Source organism: Talaromyces stipitatus, genomic scaffold, assembly GCF_000003125.1.
Source record: "Talaromyces stipitatus ATCC 10500 scf_1105507295523 genomic scaffold, whole genome shotgun sequence".
Classification (NCBI taxonomy): Eukaryota; Fungi; Ascomycota; class Eurotiomycetes; order Eurotiales; family Trichocomaceae; genus Talaromyces; species Talaromyces stipitatus.
Window position 1 is genome coordinate 241327 of NW_002990113.1, and position 17693 is coordinate 259019.

General features: G+C 46.4%; 6 protein-coding genes across 6 annotated transcripts, besides 2 other annotated features; 3 read left to right on the forward strand and 3 right to left on the reverse strand.

Annotated features, from left to right (window-relative positions):
* Window positions 1-131: part of a mobile genetic element that runs on past the window's edge.
* A 573-nt stretch (window positions 132-704) lies between these two features.
* Window positions 705-1602, reverse strand: TSTA_060560 (casein kinase, putative; the record flags this gene model as incomplete). The annotated part of the gene is made up of 4 exons (XM_002339910.1): window positions 705-960; window positions 1041-1074; window positions 1235-1337; window positions 1571-1602. The coding sequence occupies 4 exons, from the start codon at window positions 1600-1602 to the stop codon at window positions 764-766; spliced, it is 366 nt and encodes a 121-aa protein (XP_002339951.1). The 3' UTR covers window positions 705-763.
* A 2375-nt stretch (window positions 1603-3977) lies between these two features.
* On the reverse strand, window positions 3978-4405 carry TSTA_060570 (uncharacterized protein; the record flags this gene model as incomplete). The annotated part of the gene is made up of 2 exons (XM_002339911.1): window positions 3978-4353; window positions 4381-4405. The coding sequence occupies 2 exons, from the start codon at window positions 4403-4405 to the stop codon at window positions 4139-4141; spliced, it is 240 nt and encodes a 79-aa protein (XP_002339952.1). The 3' UTR covers window positions 3978-4138.
* A 4716-nt stretch (window positions 4406-9121) lies between these two features.
* On the reverse strand, window positions 9122-10784 carry TSTA_060580 (uncharacterized protein; the record flags this gene model as incomplete). The annotated part of the gene is made up of 2 exons (XM_002339912.1): window positions 9122-10561; window positions 10728-10784. 2 exons carry the CDS (start codon window positions 10782-10784, stop codon window positions 9122-9124), a joined length of 1497 nt encoding a protein of 498 aa, XP_002339953.1.
* Window positions 10785-11336: 552 nt separating this feature from the next.
* Window positions 11337-14046, forward strand: TSTA_060590 (uncharacterized protein; the record flags this gene model as incomplete). Its single annotated transcript, XM_002339913.1, has 3 exons — window positions 11337-11576; window positions 11633-11679; window positions 12383-14046. The coding sequence occupies 3 exons, from the start codon at window positions 11337-11339 to the stop codon at window positions 13980-13982; spliced, it is 1887 nt and encodes a 628-aa protein (XP_002339954.1). The 3' UTR covers window positions 13983-14046.
* Window positions 12378-13814: a mobile genetic element.
* A 344-nt stretch (window positions 14047-14390) lies between the features above and the next one.
* Window positions 14391-16276, forward strand: TSTA_060600 (efflux pump antibiotic resistance protein, putative; the record flags this gene model as incomplete). The annotated part of the gene is made up of 6 exons (XM_002339914.1): window positions 14391-14576; window positions 14635-14664; window positions 14723-14822; window positions 14874-15084; window positions 15137-15258; window positions 15313-16276. 6 exons carry the CDS (start codon window positions 14391-14393, stop codon window positions 16131-16133), a joined length of 1470 nt encoding a protein of 489 aa, XP_002339955.1. The 3' UTR covers window positions 16134-16276.
* Window positions 16277-17106: 830 nt separating this feature from the next.
* TSTA_060610 (uncharacterized protein) lies at window positions 17107-17475 on the forward strand (the record flags this gene model as incomplete). The annotated part of the gene is made up of 2 exons (XM_002339915.1): window positions 17107-17208; window positions 17347-17475. The coding sequence occupies 2 exons, from the start codon at window positions 17107-17109 to the stop codon at window positions 17473-17475; spliced, it is 231 nt and encodes a 76-aa protein (XP_002339956.1).
* Between the last annotated feature and the right edge of the window lie 218 nt (window positions 17476-17693).

The window sequence follows — 17693 nt, forward strand, 5'->3', positions numbered from 1 at the left end:
GCTTTGCTGCTGCGGGCCTCGTTCCATTCAATCCAGAGAGGGTGCTTTCAAAGCTTAATATCTCTCTCCGAATACCAGACTTGGAATAGTAAAATAGCTGCTGCAACAGATTTGGTCGCGCGAGAACACCCAAATGATGTTGAATCCTTCCAAGATCCGGATTGAGATAGGCAACCTTGGTATGCCAGTACCTTGCAACACTGATATAGACTTTTCGATTGTGAAGATCCACCTCTTCTATCGCCATCCGGTAGCGTGCGAAATCGCCCAGGCACTCAATCCACGTTTCCTTTTAGTTTGGGACGCTCCCCAACAGAGGAGTGATGTTTGCATACTCCATGTAAACGAAGGTGTGCATATGTTCAAGCGACGAGGGCAATTTCTTTCGTAGCAGTTTCAAGAACGAATGGATGCCAAATCGCCATATCCTTACCGGCGTAGAGTAGGTTTTGGCTAGTGCTCTTAATGACTCGTCTGCTGCTGGATGATTTGAAGCCAGAAAGAAATCAAAATGCTTATGGAGTAAGGTTCTATGCAAAGCCGTGAGGGCCTGCCATTGCGGCACAGTGAGCTCCTCTGGATTCTCATTTTGTTACTTGACAATGTCAATATATTTCCTCTCTATCATGACTAGACCCGTATAGATAATCCTGACTTGTTTGACTAGTTCTTCTTTAGTGATTGGGTGTGGATGAGGCTGAAGGAACATGCCACTGGTTTGTTCGATGGCCTGCTGTGTGGCGACTGATGATTTGCGTGGCTTTCAATGGCCATCACTCCTTCTAACCATATGATCGGTGCCCAGGGTGTTGACGAAGCCACGTTCAATGACTCTGTGGTTACGGCGTTTATTGGAGATAGTACAGGGTTTGGCGCCAGCAGCTTGGGCAGCACTGTATTGCTGTCGCTCAGTGTTCATGTCATTCTTAGGTTTGTTAGCGTCAACATCGCCGCAATCTTCTGATAATTGTAGACAGTCCAATCAAATACGCAGCCGTATTGGAAGGTCTCGCACATGAACAGGTTACGAAATATCTTACGGATGTAAGAGTAGTCGGGCTTCTCATCCGGAGGCTGCGGGTTTAGTTCAAGTAGATGGCAAATTCGTTTGGCAAGCCGCAACAAAGGACGTCAGCGGGAGTGCCCATCTTCTTCATAATCAGGTCGTATTTCTCTTTCTGAGTAGCAGCCTTCAATCCTTGCCAGGGAAGGGAGCAACGGCAGAAGTAAAAACATCGTAACCTAGGGACTCCATGTCATCAGAACGAGACTGGTCGGCACTCAAGTGAGCTTTGATGCTGGCATAACGAGCAGTACCTTTCAATTTCTTGTCCTCACTGTAATAAATGTGGCGGTGAGACTTGGGGTCACGGTAGTTCTTAGCCAGACCAGAATCAATAACATTAACTTAGTTACCACGATCACCAATTCTCATAACAAAGTTTCGGGCTTGGTATCATGGTGAATAAAGGACTTGGCGTGTATATATTCGATATGAGAAATGAGCTGATCGGCAAGAAGCAAGACAGTCTTCAAAGAGAACTTGTGGTTGCAAAAGTTGAAAACATACTCCAAACTGGGCCCAAGAAGATCGATGACCATAGCGTTGTAGTCACATTCAGTAGCGAACCAATGCACGAAGGGGATGCCGACACCACCAGCCAGGACTTGTAGACGCGAGCTTCATGTCCGAGCAGGGAATGTTTTGATTTGACGCTTTCGATCTTGAGGGCAATTTCTTCTCCTGAAATGATGTTGAGCCTAGTTTCTGATTAGCCTTCTCAATCTTCCCACAGTTGAGAAAACCAAAACGTCATCTTACCTATATAAATGTTACCGAAACCACCACTTCTAATCTTGCCTCCAATGCAGTATTTGCAACCGACACGCTGATCCGCAGTCGTCAGATTGAATGTGAAGCGGTTCTACTTGCAAGTACATATTGATCGGAGACCGAATGAGCGGCCGCAGAATATCCAGTGCAATTCTTAGCATTTTTCGGCAACCAACAGCTATAGACATCAGTAAATCTATCAATTTGATGGTACCAAAAACTTACGGAATAATGAAGTCTTCTTATATAGAGGATCTCGCCCCTGGTATTACACATGGACTACTCAACACGAGCGGATGGCTTCATCGGATGTAGAGGAAATTTCATTGATAATGGCGAATAGATCGACTAGACTTCTAAGCAAATGAACCTGCACAATACTCTCTGTATACCCCGTAAGGACTGGATGTGTTGTGGTAACTGTTGGATTAGCTAAGCTGATCTAACCAATCAGACAGATCGGATCTATCAACCAATCAGAGTGACACACTTAAGAGAAGGATCCACGGAATAGGTGTCGGATTAGTCGGTTTATTCCAGACCAATCCTGAAGAGTGTTTTACTAGGATCAAAGAAAAGAAGTGACTAGCAAGATTGTATGTATTCCGTTCTCTCTCTCTCTGTCTCTGTCTAATACATCATGTTCAATGCCGGGTCCTTTATAGACACTTTTGGCGGGGTCTTTTGTGAGCTATCATGAGGGGTAAACTTTGAGGGCTATATTGAGCCCTGATAAGAAGATGACTCCTTATTTGCTGAAGTGTAGGTAGCTTGATGTGACTGGATGACCTGATCAAATAGCCTATCTTCTACATCGCCGGATATCCCGGTTATCTGACAATAGGGGGTGAAAGACGTCTCCCACCTTGACTGTACTTAGAAGAAAAAGAATGACAACAAGTATCAAGGATTCCATACTTTTGCATGAATTGAGATATACCGCTAAAGATTGTTACGTACAATCCAACAGTAACTCACTGGGTGGCGATGGCTGTTTGAAGGGGTACGAGAACAAAAGGGGAGGGAGTGCTCATCTTAAAAACCAAAAAAACAGCCAGGATTCAGTGCCTCACTGTCTTATTCGCACGATTCACTTCTGTACTGACTTCCTTCTAGAATTAGCGCGATTGGTAGTTTGGTAGCCTTGACCTGGGTGAAAATCCCTTAGTTCTAGCATATACATAGTAGATATGCAATGTAATCGGAGTGATTCGACTGGAAAGCAGCACACTGTAGGCCCTGTGGGCTAGGTAACAAGACTAAGGGTGATTTAGCCCAGCCCACATTTCCGCATGCACCAAGGATAATTTCTAGGTAGTGTTTTCATTTCTACATAACACTCGTTAGAGAAGGCACAATGCAACCTTGAATGATACAGCACCAGCGCAGCGCTAATACATGCGTGGTAATTGTCATGGTGACAGCAAGGATTAGCTTTCGTCAATACCAATAGAATCTCAACTCACCTATCTTAGCTATTTTCCCAGAATATCCGCAGGAACAGAGTACCCCTGTGTAAGTATCTTGCTAAAGTGGAGACTGGAAACTAGCGCACTGTGAAGGACCCACAATGAACAGAATCTCAGCGTGGCATGCACCGTCATGAACCAAGTGGGTCGAGATGGTCCCTGTTACCCTTAGCTGCTTTTGTCATTGGAATTCTAAGTGATGGGACCCGCGCTATAGCCGATCTGCATGCCACTACTGTGGCTACCGGTGAACGTTGCGCTATATATGTTGCCACTGTTCTGACCTAAAATTATAGCCCGCAATTGCGATGATACAACTCGGGAGGCAGTCTGATCACTCTCTAGCAGGTGGGATTGCTCTTCAATTTCTTTTATTGCAAGAGTTCGTTGAGCCCTATCATCTTCCTCATCCTCTGGTTCCTCTTGAAGTTGTTTCTGGCGCCTATCTGTGAGGGAAATATGCTCCTGTATGACTTTCTCTAGGGTCTCAATCGGATCTTGAGCTCCTCACGATCAGTCTTCGCCATATACTCCGAGTGGAGCTGAACCAATCTTTTACAGAATCAGTATTAATCCGAAGCGAAATTTGCAAGGGTCTTACAGTTGGGTGCTTTCAATGGCAAACTGAACAATGGCCTGGCAAGATTAATTAGGCTTGTGTTCTGAATGTACAGATCTTCTCTTTGTTCTCCACACCCACAGAAAGGGGATCTCGAAGTGAAAGCTGTGTTGTGCTGGAGTGTTTTGTTCATTTCTGAAGTTGCTTTGTGAAGTCAGCACATGCCTGACCACATCAATTCACAGCCTCCGCGACGCCCGTCTTTTGGAGATCCGATTAGGCTGCAGAATAGGTCATGTCATCAGAAATGACAAGCTGTTCCAGAGCAGTGAGCGGGCGCTGGATGGCCCTTAAGGAGGGGGCAATATCTTGGACCATTGCTTTGGCATCTGCGAGGCTACCAATCAAATCCCGAAGGTGATTGATGCTGGATAGAGCAAACCCTGTAATGCCAAGGGCGCTGACAGTAATGCTGAAGGGACCCATGTGTTCTGGGATCGGAAGGTGAAATAACTAACTTAATGTCTCATAATCAAATTTCATGGCGATCGGGTGGGTTCTAGGTTTTAGAAAGGCGGGGCAAGCTTCGTTTCCCCACGACAAAGCGGGGTGCTGTCCGAGGCGATTTCAGTCCCAAAACTCTAGGGTCTCAGCTTTGATAAGTGACAGACCTGCAGTGCGTTTCAACCCACCGGTTTCAATGTGATTTGGGTTGAAGCTCATTGTTTTACTCTGCCAGCTCGGCATTGTAGGTTCATTAAGATAAAGAACGCAAGACGAGATGGCAGCCAGCATAGGTGTCTTAGACTCTCAGCTATCCTGTAAGATCTACAACATTCGGGCAGAAGAGATATGACGGACTTCATTTCATATTGCCTGACATAGATAGTATATAAATCTAAGATTCGTGTCCTAAGCTACACGTCTCGGACCCACTCTTCCAAACATTTCATCTCAAGAAAATTGTCTTGAGACAATCCTTCAGTACCATACATTACCATATGAGGACCTCTGAGTCTATACGATCCATTAACCGTTTCTTTACAGTTTCTCATTGGATCCGCAGCAGGACCGCAGCGAAACTAACGAAATGTGCAAGTATACGAATACGAGTGGAGGCCTCTCCTGCCAAGAAGCGCATCAGTAATCGACCACCGTAGACAAGACCCATGTCGATATACTACTATACTATGCTGTTTGGTCAATGGGTGGCTGTCGAGGTAGGCTAATATCCTTCTTTTAAATGTGATATTATGAATCCGAGTGGGACGTGTAATGTATTGTATGTTCTGTGTGTCTATCTAGGATGAAGTCTCTGGTCCAACTCGGCCGGTTGAATCTGTTCATCCCCCACATACAGCCAGCCAAGCACCCTTGGAAAATGGTATTCCACATGTTGCACCATATGACAAAATCCATTCTTCAGGGTGAGGTTGCCAATGTCAGTGTCCCAGTGATTGCGATATTAAGTCTTCCTTGCAGGGGATTCGATCAACTCGTTGCCAGCGAACTCCTCATTCGGCGGGAAAGTTTCAGGTATACTTATCTGATATCATGTATGATGGGCTTTACTGAGCTGAGTGATGCTGTAAGAGCTCTTCTGGTGGTTGCCCAAGCGCCAGCAAACCCACCAATAAAGGTCCCTGAGTCTCCAAGGTGCAAATCCGAACCCGGTGACACTCTGAGATGTGATTTCAATCCAGATTCTTCGTGAGGAATATAAATCGTTGCAGGTCGGATGGCACATCGCAGGTGCTGCATTGCACATCAGAAGAAAAAGCATACCACCCCATACTACGATATTCAAGCCATAAATAGTAATGCAAAAGCCACGGGGCATTATTATCCATTGCCAGATTTAATTTCATCGCCCGTGAGAGCGGGTGAGGATCGCCATTCCCACAAGCAAACTATGTCACCAGTCAGTGATCCCGCTCCACAGAGTTCTGCTATAGGCTACACAATATGGTGCTTACCTCAAGGTCTTTAGCATCCCTCTTGCTTCTTGGTGGTGAATGGGACATTGTATATAGAAAATTGGAATCCACACTCCCAACGCGGTTTGGCTGGGTCATGATTTCCGATTGCACTTGCCCGTGCATATATGGATTAGTGATGGATGTATTGCAAGCCCTAATACGATTATCTCAACGACATAGGCATAGCGGATGGTCACCTTGAGGGACTGTCATAATTCCGTTAGAACTGGATGCGGCTTGTGATAAGCATCGCTGGGGTGCTTCCCTGTATCCTGGTCAATATTTGCCGCCCCATATTGACCTACGAATACGAATGTTCACGTTTAGGGCTTACCGAAATTAAAACGCTTTACGGAACAAGTCTTCCGCTGGGTAAAGAACTGTGGCCAACCCACGAACTCGTTACCGGAATCGCCCTAGTTTTTAAAACATCTCTGTAACAGGTACGAATACGACAGAAGCAAGCCTGCTTCTCGAAGAAGCGCCCGGGCATCATCGTAGTGGGTGTTTTATGTAATGCCTCGAGATATAAGGATCCTTAGACAGGCCATGAATTCAATTACGTTACAACTGTAAATGTTGGGAAGCTAGCCAATATATATATATATTATGTTTTTAACCTCATCCGAAGGCTACTAGACGGTAGTGGAACAGCCATGAGCTCTATATATTCTGATGATTGTTTATGAAACCGACTCCAGTTCGGTTGCGAGGTATGTCTTTGGTTCTTTATTTGAAAGACAATTGCCCAACAAGCCGCAAGTACGCTAATCAATTCAATGGCAGTATTGAAAATCGCGACTTACCGTCACCATACACGTATTTCGCCCTCGCTCTGCCTACTAGTGTCCGCCCAAAGACTTTCGCCCTCTTTCCGCGACCGATGCTTCAAATCCAGCAGCTTTCTGCCGATAGTCGTCCGAGTCCAATCCTTGATATTTACCAGCCCTCGTTCTTTATGTCGGGAGCAGCTCGGTCCATATCCACGCGACTAAAGCTTCGCAAAAGGGGCATCTGCATAGCTCGGAGCGACTACGTAGAGGCTCTTAAGGTCGAGGAAATGCCAACGGGTCGAAGCCCAAAAAGCCTAGGCCAAAACAAGGAGGTCGTAGCAGTGATCCGTCCGTGTCAAAGGAAAAATAAAACGACATCAAATTCTCCCGCACAGGGAGAGGTGTATTTTCAAGAGGGGCAATGTTGGTAATGTACAACTGTTTCCCATGGAGACTATCAATTCGCGACAAAGCAGAAGGATGGCATGACGAAAATAGCACTATGGAGGAGATAGCGTGATAAGGACTTGAAGAACCTCGGAGAATTGAGCGCGCGAACCCCAACTAATTCAGCGGCAGTGGAAAGGTTTTCTTTTCTAACAGCCGATCCAGCAGATAATTATACTTCGCTATTGGCCATCATGACAAGAAAGGGCATTGAAGTGTTCGATCAAGGCTCGAAGACAGGACCCGATATCGGGCTCAGAAACTTAAATAACGACTATACTATTATTCTAACTTTCGGAACTTGGGTGGCGTTTCAAGAAGATTGGTTTAAGTAACCACCAACCCTTGACTTAGCTGGATGAGATCATATGTCAAATTAGAACCATCTTAGGATAACGAGAACAGTTACGCGTCTATATAAGTACCGTGTCGCATAGAATTACTATAGAGATCAGCTCAGAAAGGTCACGAGCAAGCTGCACGTTCCGTACAATACCAATGAACGGTAATCATCTCCGCGCTACAAATAATGACAAGTGACGCCTATGGTCTTCCACGATTGCCGGAAACCTGGGTGGGTTTTATGGCTACCTTCTATCCTAAAGAGATGAATTTAATTTACTCAAGTCAATGAAGCAGAAGATTTGAATATTCGAAGCGTGTCTGTCTCTATGGTGTTAGATTATCATGCAGAGTACGTAGGTGCATGATATTAATGGTAGCAATGGCTACCTAGCTAGCTAAAATTACGGAAAAGTCCGAAGCAAAAAGAAGATAAAAGTTATAAGTTACATTCCCTTGTTTCTGTAAGTAGCCTTTGGCTACACCATTGGCTGCGATTGATCAATTCTCGGAAAAGTCTCGATGATGCTCAAGCTCCTTATGACATGCTGACAAAGTTCGTTAGGGCAGTGTGAGGGGCGTAGAATGCAGGGTTGGGGTAGTAGGTCTCATTGAACATCAATGGCTTCGCTCCCGGCAGCCAGGAGTAGGCATGTTTATCTGTGAAGCCCCAGAAGCTAATATCTTGTCGGATACGATTCCACAAACATATTCTGCATTTGAAATCCAAAGTTAGGAGTTGTCGTCGGCGCTCGGGATGTTACTTTTAATGAAGATGAAGTTTTTGATGGCAATGTGGATAAGCTTCGCAATAACCTTGCTACCACTACAATTGATGAGATTGCAGAACTGCTTAATAGTATACAGATTCCAAATAATAACTTCCAAAGCACTACGGTTAAGGGACCGTCCTAGACACAGGATGACGAACCTATCCTGAACGCTGAGGAAGAAGGCCTCAATCCTCGTGTTGACGTCGAATCGAACTCAAGGATTATTGAAGCCGAAGATAATGCTCACCTACGGGTAGAGGGTAAACCTGATATCGACCTACGGGTTGAGGGGCTGACTGGCGCACCGACTGCAGCGGGAACTGACGCCGGGATCGTCGTCGAGGATGAAGCAATTCATCCCGATGGAATGAATGATATTGAAAAGGATATTCCTTATCCAACGCCACTAGATTCACCTCTGGCGGTGTTCATGAGCGCTGCTATCCAAAATCTAGTCAAAGAGGAACTCAGTGAAAGCAGTTATCTTGATATGGCATGGAGAAAAGTGACTACATGGGAAGCAGCCTTTTATACAGGCACTTCCCATAAAATATATGGTTCACGCGATGGAAAGCCCTTCAACTGTTCTGTGAATATAAAAGGATTAAGGTTGCCAGATAGTGATGTTTTAGATAGTGTGCACAAATCTCAGAAAAATCCCTACTCTTAGATACTCCTTAGTTGATATTACCAAGTTGGTGCTAGTACAGAAACAGTTCCAATATTAGCGATAACCCTGAGCAGCTCAACGCAGACTATAGATAGTCCTCTTGTTTTCTATCCTTGCTTCTAGTTTCTCAGTTAAGTTATCAGAATCAGATTTCTTCTCGTTGTCAGTTCCTTACAATTTCCCTGAGTAGCAGGTGCTCTAGCAATCTGAAAGCTGCTATAGTTTTCTGGCCATTGGGAAGTACGCTTAGGAGCTAGGAAAGTAGTGTGAATAGACTATAGTATGTCTAATGAAAGAAGGCTATTTCGAAGTTTATTAATCGTCTCAATCAACTCATCCTCTCTGGTATTCACCGCGTTAAATGTAAGAGACATCAGATCATTCGTGCCACTACCATTGTAATTCGTTTTAAGGGACTTGATAATGGTGCCCATCCGACGTAACAGGTGCCTAGACAGTTGTAAGATCATCGTGATCTGGAGCGCAGAGGAATCAGGTACAGAGAAGGACCCGACTTTCATGTCAGGCATCTGGACGTAATCTTCGCGTGCCGTTACCATGGAGCGGTCCAAGCACGCTTGCATGTTTCCGAAAATATCATGGTAAGTTTCAATGAGACGCTGGTAGCACGAAAGTACGAGCAAGAAAGACGACTGATCGAATGATGGAGAGTCATTCGGAGCCAACACTGGCAATGCATCTTCCTGCAAACGTGTCATGATGTAACTATTGGACTCTGAATTGCGCGGGTACAGCTTGTCAAGGACTTCTATCAAACGCTGTGATAGCTGGAAAGTCTTGTCGATCGCGAAGTCTTTGTTTTTCCAGCTATGAGGTTGTGATATAGAAGTCGGAGGCTTAGGTATCGTGGAAGAAAGTGTAAACATTTCAACGTTGAGATCTGAGAGCTTACGAATAGTAGAGAGTCGCAGATTTTGTGTTTCTTGAGACTTGGCCCTATGAGTACCGGGGCAAGTTCGTACAATTCCATCGTTTGGAGGCGATTGTTGTTCTGCAGACAACATAGCCCACTCCTGGTTGAATCGATACTGCCAAGTGCTCGCGGCATCCCCCGATTGCAGGTAGGGATCGGCCGTAGGAGAAGCATTAGACAGGGCGCAGGTTGACGAGAATCCTGAGACAAGGTCGACAAAAGTCGGGCATGACCAGGTGGCTGTCGTTGGATTGTCCGGCAGTGGACATGTACTGAGCGCGCTGAAATCGAACTCAGTCTGAACGGTGGGGAATGATGTGTTCAACGGCGTCATGGACTCGATTCCATGACCATCATCGTACGTGGGGCTGCTGCCCAGAGTTGCGATAGAAGATTCTTGAAGGTTTGGCGGTTTCGAACTTAGGTGTTCGCTCTGGCGGCGTGTTGAGGGGGTCCAGGTACAGACAGCTTGTACCTTTGTACAGCGGATGCAAGGGCCTCCATGTCCGGACCTTGAGCAGCGCAGCTTCTGGCCGTGGCACCTGTCACAGGCGGACCGTTGGACGGGATTGGGCATAGTGACGCGGCAAAGAAAGCGCGTCACACTGTGAACAGCACGCGTAAATGTGGGGGCGAGCTTGATCAGTTCGTGATGAGTATATGCGCGGTGCATGGATGTTGGCAGGAAGGGAGGTGGTAAAACGAGGGAATATGAGCTGACCTGAGCGGCACTAGCGGTGGCGGCAGCAGTGCAGGGCTTACGTAAGGTCGGGTTGTCAACCTGTGTGTGTATGATTATTTAACGGCCGTAGGTCGTGATTAATCACTGCCTACCCATTCCCTAGTGGGATAAAGGCCGCCAGGGGGTAAGCCCTGGGTGTCAAAAACTAGTTACATGATGTGACTCTTTAGCGTTTTTACATAACTGCCGTGGTCAGATGGTTGACCTCTATACGTAGAGGCTGGGTGTTGCTGCCAGCTGCAGTGGTCCGCCTACTCCCCATGACCGAATCTAGCCTGTTCAACTCTAGTAGAACTTAAGATGGGAGAAAAGAAAGTTAAGAAAGAAAAGATCTATCGACTGAGGAGCTTCTCTTGGATGAATCAATTGAGCAAGAGCGCCTGCTTCAGCTTGAATCTTTCAACCAATATATCAACTCTCTTGAATCTGTCAAGAGCTTTGCTTCAGAGCCTACTTCTGGTATAAAACGTACAGCAGAAGAAGCTTCTTTGCCAGATTATAATTATGCCCTGATTAGGGCCAATCCGGCTTAGCTTATAGCGCCGAATGGTCTCAATATCACACGATATCGTCAATCCGGATTGACGACGCCGTCAACACAAGAATGTGCCGGAATTTCCTGTGGATTGCATCATGTTTGCCTCGTTCGTACGGTTTGCCTAGTTCGCCTAATTTCTCAAGAGTATATAAACCCTCTCTCCCCCCAATCTTTTTCTCCTTACACACCACTCCTGCCTCAAGAATTGTCGAAAATCTACTCTCTAAACTGCCTGCTGCCGCTGCTACCACCACCACCTTTACCACCTCCGCCAAGATGCCTGCCATGCCAAAGCTCCTCGTCAAATTGGCCCTCCTCGCCGCAGCCGTGGCCGTCATCATGGTCCTCAAAAAGAACGACTTTTTCGATGCCGGTTGCCTGGATGACTTCGCTGCCCCATTGTTTAAGATTATCGACGTCTTGAAGTACCTCCTGGAGGCCCTGGAGCTTCTAGAGAAGATCTTCAAAACCGTCAACAACAACTCGGAGGGCGGCAATGCCCAATGGTATCAGAAAGTGAAAATATTCCCTCTCTATCACTCATATGAATCCATAACTAACTTATGATACAGGTCTTCCGAGTTCGAGGAGCATTTTTTGTGTTCTCGAATCGTGTGCGGTAAGTAAGGATTCCCATACAATTTCGGACAGATTGTTAACGGTTCACTAGCTTTCCAGAGGGAATTGGGGAAGGATTGGGGGGAGGATTGGCTTTTCGGGGGATTATTACTGCTTTTTCAAGTGTTTTTAGTTTCCCCCAATCAACAAATCTCGTTTTTTCTTCTTCAAATACGTAAAATCCCGTAATCATAGCCTTGCCTAGTAATTTGTATGTGGAAAAATGCTCATAATATTTCTAATTTGCAACTGTAAAATCCGTATTACAGAAATCCAATTTACCGTAACGGCCCATGAATTTCATGTAATACGTAGTACAGGCCTGTGAAAAGTGGGTCCCGGCATCCTTAGTGCAGATCAATCCTTCGGTGTCCTTCAAGAAGCATACCCCATTTGGACAATGTAATGTGATTGGTGAATCTGCTGGCCGGCACCTTAGCCGGAGGTGGTCAGTGTAGCGTTCGGCAGTAAGTGGGGCGGATGATTAGTCACTCCCGAAACGGTTCGGAAGTACTTGTCGCGTCGCCTCCCCCCACCCTAGACCGGGTGGTGGTCGGCCCGGACTCAAGGGCCACCCGGACTCAAGGGCCAAAAATTTCAAAATCTCAACTTGGCATTTACAAACATCAAAACCAGAGCCAAAATGACCCCTAAATTATATAAAGAAGAGGAGGGTGTCAACACGAAAAAAAGCCGAATTTTAGCAAATTATCGCGTGAATATGGGGTGTCTCGCAAAAAACTGTCCCGTCGGTGGCATGGCTTACCCTCTCGCTCAACACGCCCACCTACGAGGCGCCTATTATCTCTAGATCAAGAAAAGGCACTTATTCTATGGATTGAGTATCTAGATAATATAGGTGCGCCTCCTACGAATCAGCAAATTGAAGAAAGTGCGAATTATTTGCTCGGCAAAGATTTCAGTGGTCCAGGAGAGGCCCCTCGTGCCGGAAAAAATTGGGTACACGATTTTATCAAGCGCCTGCCAAAACAATATGTACGAATCGTTCAAAAGCCTCAAGAAAAGGAACGTACCGTTGCAGAGCATTATGGTGAGGTTGAGCGCTGGTTTATTGACCTCGAGCTCGCTATACAACAATACAAAATTCGCCCTCAAAATCTGTGGAACTTCGACGAGACCGGATTCATTGTTGGACAAGGAAAAGATGAAGCGGTGGTAACAGCATATCCAAAAACATCAAAAAGGGTATCTAGCCTGTCCTCTCGAGAATCAATTACTGTCATTGAGGGTATAAATGCCGAAGGAAAGATTATACCACCTTTATTGATTCCAAAAGGCAAGGTCCATTTGGAGGAATGGTACCGGCATATAAAAGATGACGACTGGCTAGTTGCACCTGCTTCGAATGGATTTATCACAGATGAGATCGCATTCGAATGGCTTCAACACTTTGACCACTTCTCTAGGCCCGGGGCCTTCCCGGATTGGCGGTTACTTCTTATGGATAATCATACAACTCATCTTACTATACAGTTCGTGCAATATTGTGAAATTTGGCACATTCGCCTATTCCGATTTCCGCCTCATTCTACGCATTTTTTACAACCGCTCGATGGAGTGCCATTTCAGCAATATAAACATGTTCATGGACGGGTTGTGAACAAGATTGCACGCTTGGGTGGCTTCGATTTTGATAAAAACGACTTTTTTGAAGAATTACGCGATATCCGGATAAAGACATTTACCACACGAACGATTCGGCACGGCTGGAGAGAGCGAGGAATTTGGCCTCTTAATCCTCGGCTTATACTTGATATGATGCTTCAGCCAGAGGAAGCATTTGAAGCACTTGTTGCTGAAGGGGATGCACTAAAAATATATGGCGAGGCGGATGACACTATTCCCAGCTCACCAACTACAAAATCAATATCTCCACCATCAACGGCCGTAAAACTACGTCGCTATGTCAATAAGATTGAAAAATCGATTGACGGAATAAAGGATATTCTTGACGAAGTAAGCCCGGGCCTTTCACGCCGTATAAAAGTGGTTAATCAAGGCAGTCTCACCTTGGCCGAATTAGGCGATCTACACCGTGAGAGCTTTGCCAAGGTTCGTGATATAGCAACGCGCAAGAATCAAAAAACTACAAAGCGCCAAGTCAAAGCGAGTGGTGCACTCTATGTAAAAGATGCGAATCGCCTCATAAAACGCCGTCATGATGGGGATTTGTTGAAAATCTATAAGAGCCATGTCGTTGGCGTGCCGCAGCCGATGGAAGAAGTGGCTTCAACAGAGCCTCAAAACAGCGGGTTTTTCTTTGATACTCAGGGAGATAGGTGAACAATGCTTGTATTTAACACCTGTCTAGTTTTTATATGCAATTTATATGGCGTTGGTGGACTGTAAAACATTTTACATGAGACTTCATATTTTTTGGCCCTTGAGTCCGGGTGGCCCTTGAGTCCGGGTGGCCCTTGAGTCCGGGCCGACCACCACCCGGTCTAGGGTGGGGGGAGGCGACGCGACAAGTAGTTGACTGCTTTCGGCGGTTACGTTTCTTGGCAGTTGCGGATCTATAGCGTTCGTAGATGCCACGCGTTTGTAGATTCCAATATGAGCCCCCAAACACGAGGCTTTGTCCTCAACACTGAGGTTCTTCTCTCTCTACTGGGAACTATTTTCTGCACACTGCCAACCTAATAGTGTGTCGCAAACACGCACCAGTTACAAACTCGCATCAAATCAACCATGAGCAATAACAGCAGCAACAAGGAAGCGCCGTCGGAGTCAGTTCCTGGCATTGATTCACCGCCCACAGGAGAAGAGTGCGAGGAGATTGAGAAGCCAAGCAGCACAGGAGAGCCGCCAAAAGACAATGAGGAACCCGAGAGCTTGACTAAGGCGGAAGCCTTCTTGCTTATCGTTTCCATATGCGTGAGTGGAAGACAACGGGCCGCTTCTGTAATGAAAAGCTAACTTTTTTCTACGACAGATTCCCACATTCATTGCGGCCCTTGAACAGGTACGTCTGCAGATTGCAAGGCGCGAACGGACACGTCCAGTGCCAATATCTCTTGCAGACCATCGTATCTACCGCAGTCCCAACCATAGCTAAATCCTTCGATGCCACTCCAGTTGAATACGCCTGGATCGGAACGGCCTACTTGCTTCCCGTTGCTGGTAGAACCTCATTCCACTTTTCCTACAACCTGCGCTAACTCAAGACACTAGCTTCGGCTCCCCCGTGGGGTGCGCTTAGCGACATCTTTGGCCGGAAGCCAGCACTGCTCGGAGCCATCTTCGTCTTCTTCATCGGTTCCCTCATCGGCGCAGTTGCCCCTAACATACATGCCGTCCTTGCCGGACGAGTGATTCAGGGTACAGGCGGTGGTGGAATATTGGGCTTGTCAGCGACAGTCGTTGGTGATGCATTCAGTCCCCGGTAAGCCATCAAATGCGCATCACCACGAGTAGTCTGCCTAACATTAAAACAGTGAACGAAGCAAGTATTACGGCGTAATTGGTGTCATTTGGGGTTTGGCCTGCGGGATTGGTCCCATAATTGGTGGAGCCTTCGCCCAGTTCGTCAGTTGGAGATGGTGTTTCTGGATTAATCGTATGTCACAGCTTTCGAAACCTTTCTAAACCACTTTCACTCATCTCTTCACAGTCCCCGTTGCTGGTGTTGCCGCTGTATGCGTCTTCTTCTTCCTCAAGGTCCACACACCTAGAACACCCATCATCCAGGGGTTGCTCGCAATGGATTGGCTCGGCACGCTCTTGCTGGTCTGCGCAACCGTGATGTTCTTACTAGGACTGGGCTATGGTGGCGGTGCATACCCTTGGGACTCGGCCATCGTCATCTGCCTCATAGTCTTTGGGGTGGTGACGCTCGGCGTATTTGTTGTGGTCGAATGGAAGGTGGCCAAATATCCCATCGTTCCAATGAGACTTTTCCAGTCCATCTCCAACGTCAGCGTTTTTGGTATCGCATATTTACACGGGGCCATATTTATCGCCAACCTTTACTATCTTCCTCTGTACTTCCTGAGCGTCCTCGGTGCCACTCCCATCCTCTCTGGAGTCTATCTACTTCCAGTAGCAATCACCTTGTGCGTTTTGTCAAGCTTGAGCGGATACTACATTAGCAAGTCGGGCCGATACAGACCACCTATCTACATCGGCTTGATAGTAATGCTTTTGGGAACTGGTCTCTACATTGACCTCAAGCCTTCTCCATCCTGGTCACGAATCATTATCTACCAGATCGTATCTGGGCTCGGACTCGGGCCTGTCTTCCAGGCTCCAATAATGGCCATATTCACTCTCACAAAACCTGCAGATATCGCGGCCGCAACAACGACACTCCTCTTCATTCGTGACATCGCAACTGCCATGTCGATCGTCTTTGGAGGCGTTATCTTTCAAAACCGCATATCACAGCAGTCGGGCAAGATCACTGCCGCCTTCCCACCCGAAATAGCCGAATAGATAATCCGTGGGGAGGCATCGAGTGCGCTAACTCTAATCCCAACTTTGCCCGATGACCAGAGACGCGTCATCGATGAGGTGTATACTTCGAGCATACGCACTGAATGGATATTCTACACTGCACTTGCTGGTGTAGCACTGCTCTTGAGCTTGTTAATCAGTAAGCAGGTGCTCTCTAAAGAGCACAAGCTTCACAAGACAGGACTCGATACCATGGAGCAAAATCGACTGGAGGAAGAAGAGAAGAAGAAGGTGAAGCACGAGAATGGACAAGCCCATGTCTAGACTCTTCCTTGACCTCCTAGGCCAAGTAGTGTACGATACTTAGAGAGCTCCAGTTTCATAGTCTGTTCAGTGGATACACTCACTGCACATTGTTGAATGGCATTGTATGGCATGGGAACACATTATATTTCGTGGCTGTTCACAATATGCTTTAATCATAACTTATTATCGAACTTATTATCGCAAGTAGCACTTTTAAATGCACTGGTTTCTGATGGGTTAAATTACACTTGGCTGTTCTGAGTGACCCACACCTCCACTACTAAGAGACACTCTCACGAGTTTGTATCAGCTTACAACTGTGTCCCAAACTGAACCTATTCGCTCATGGCATTCTAAGCAAAAACCTATTTACTAGCTGTTTTCGATTTCCACCTTTCATTCAAGGAATTGATCGCTGAACGCCGATGACTCTATCGGGTTCGGCGGCAACATTCGGGTTCGGCGTGGCACAAACCAGGCATGTAGAAGAGAGGTTAGTGCACGACGACACCTAATCATTGCTTATATTCCGCTTCTAATCAAAATATCTTTGGTCGCAGATCAATACGATTCGCCTATGAGTCTATACAAGAGGTTCTCTGTACACTGCTCATTTCATTACTTGGAATAAATCGGCCAGCGGCATCGTCCTTTTTCGCTTCTGGTCTCCAAATTAGTTTGAGAATTTTTATCTTTCATAGACAAAATGCACACCTTCTTCAAGTCACCCTTCTTCAACTTCGAGTTCCTGCGACTCCTTGCCATGGCTCCTTTCGAGGGCGGCGAGATCGCAGAAATTCTCGAGGCAGTAAGCAAAATCAAGGACCTGGATCCCGAGAGCTGGTACGACGCCTGGAGCGAAGCCGGCACGAAGGCCGAGCAGATTGCCCGGGAAAGAGAAGACTCAGTCGCCCCGACGTCAAGTTGGACCGGCTATTCAAAATAGAGCATGGGCATCCTGAAAGTGCAACGTCCTGTGATTAGTGTTTGGTGGAGTGGAAGGAGGATTGTATCACCCGCGAAGACAGCAATCCACAAATACATTATGGAACAATTGCATCTGGGAATATGTTGATCAAAGAAGCTGTTGGAGATGTGGAACGGTGTAATAACACGGTAACACTTCCTTTTTACTCGCCAATTCTATATCAGCGTATCTCTTGATTTGATTCCTCGCTCTGTCTATTTCTAACATGGGGAATTCTCCTCTATATCGAAGAATCCAAGCCCCTCGCTATAAAACGTGTCTTTCCTTAATTGGCTGACCAACTAGCCAACTAGGGGCCGACTCGA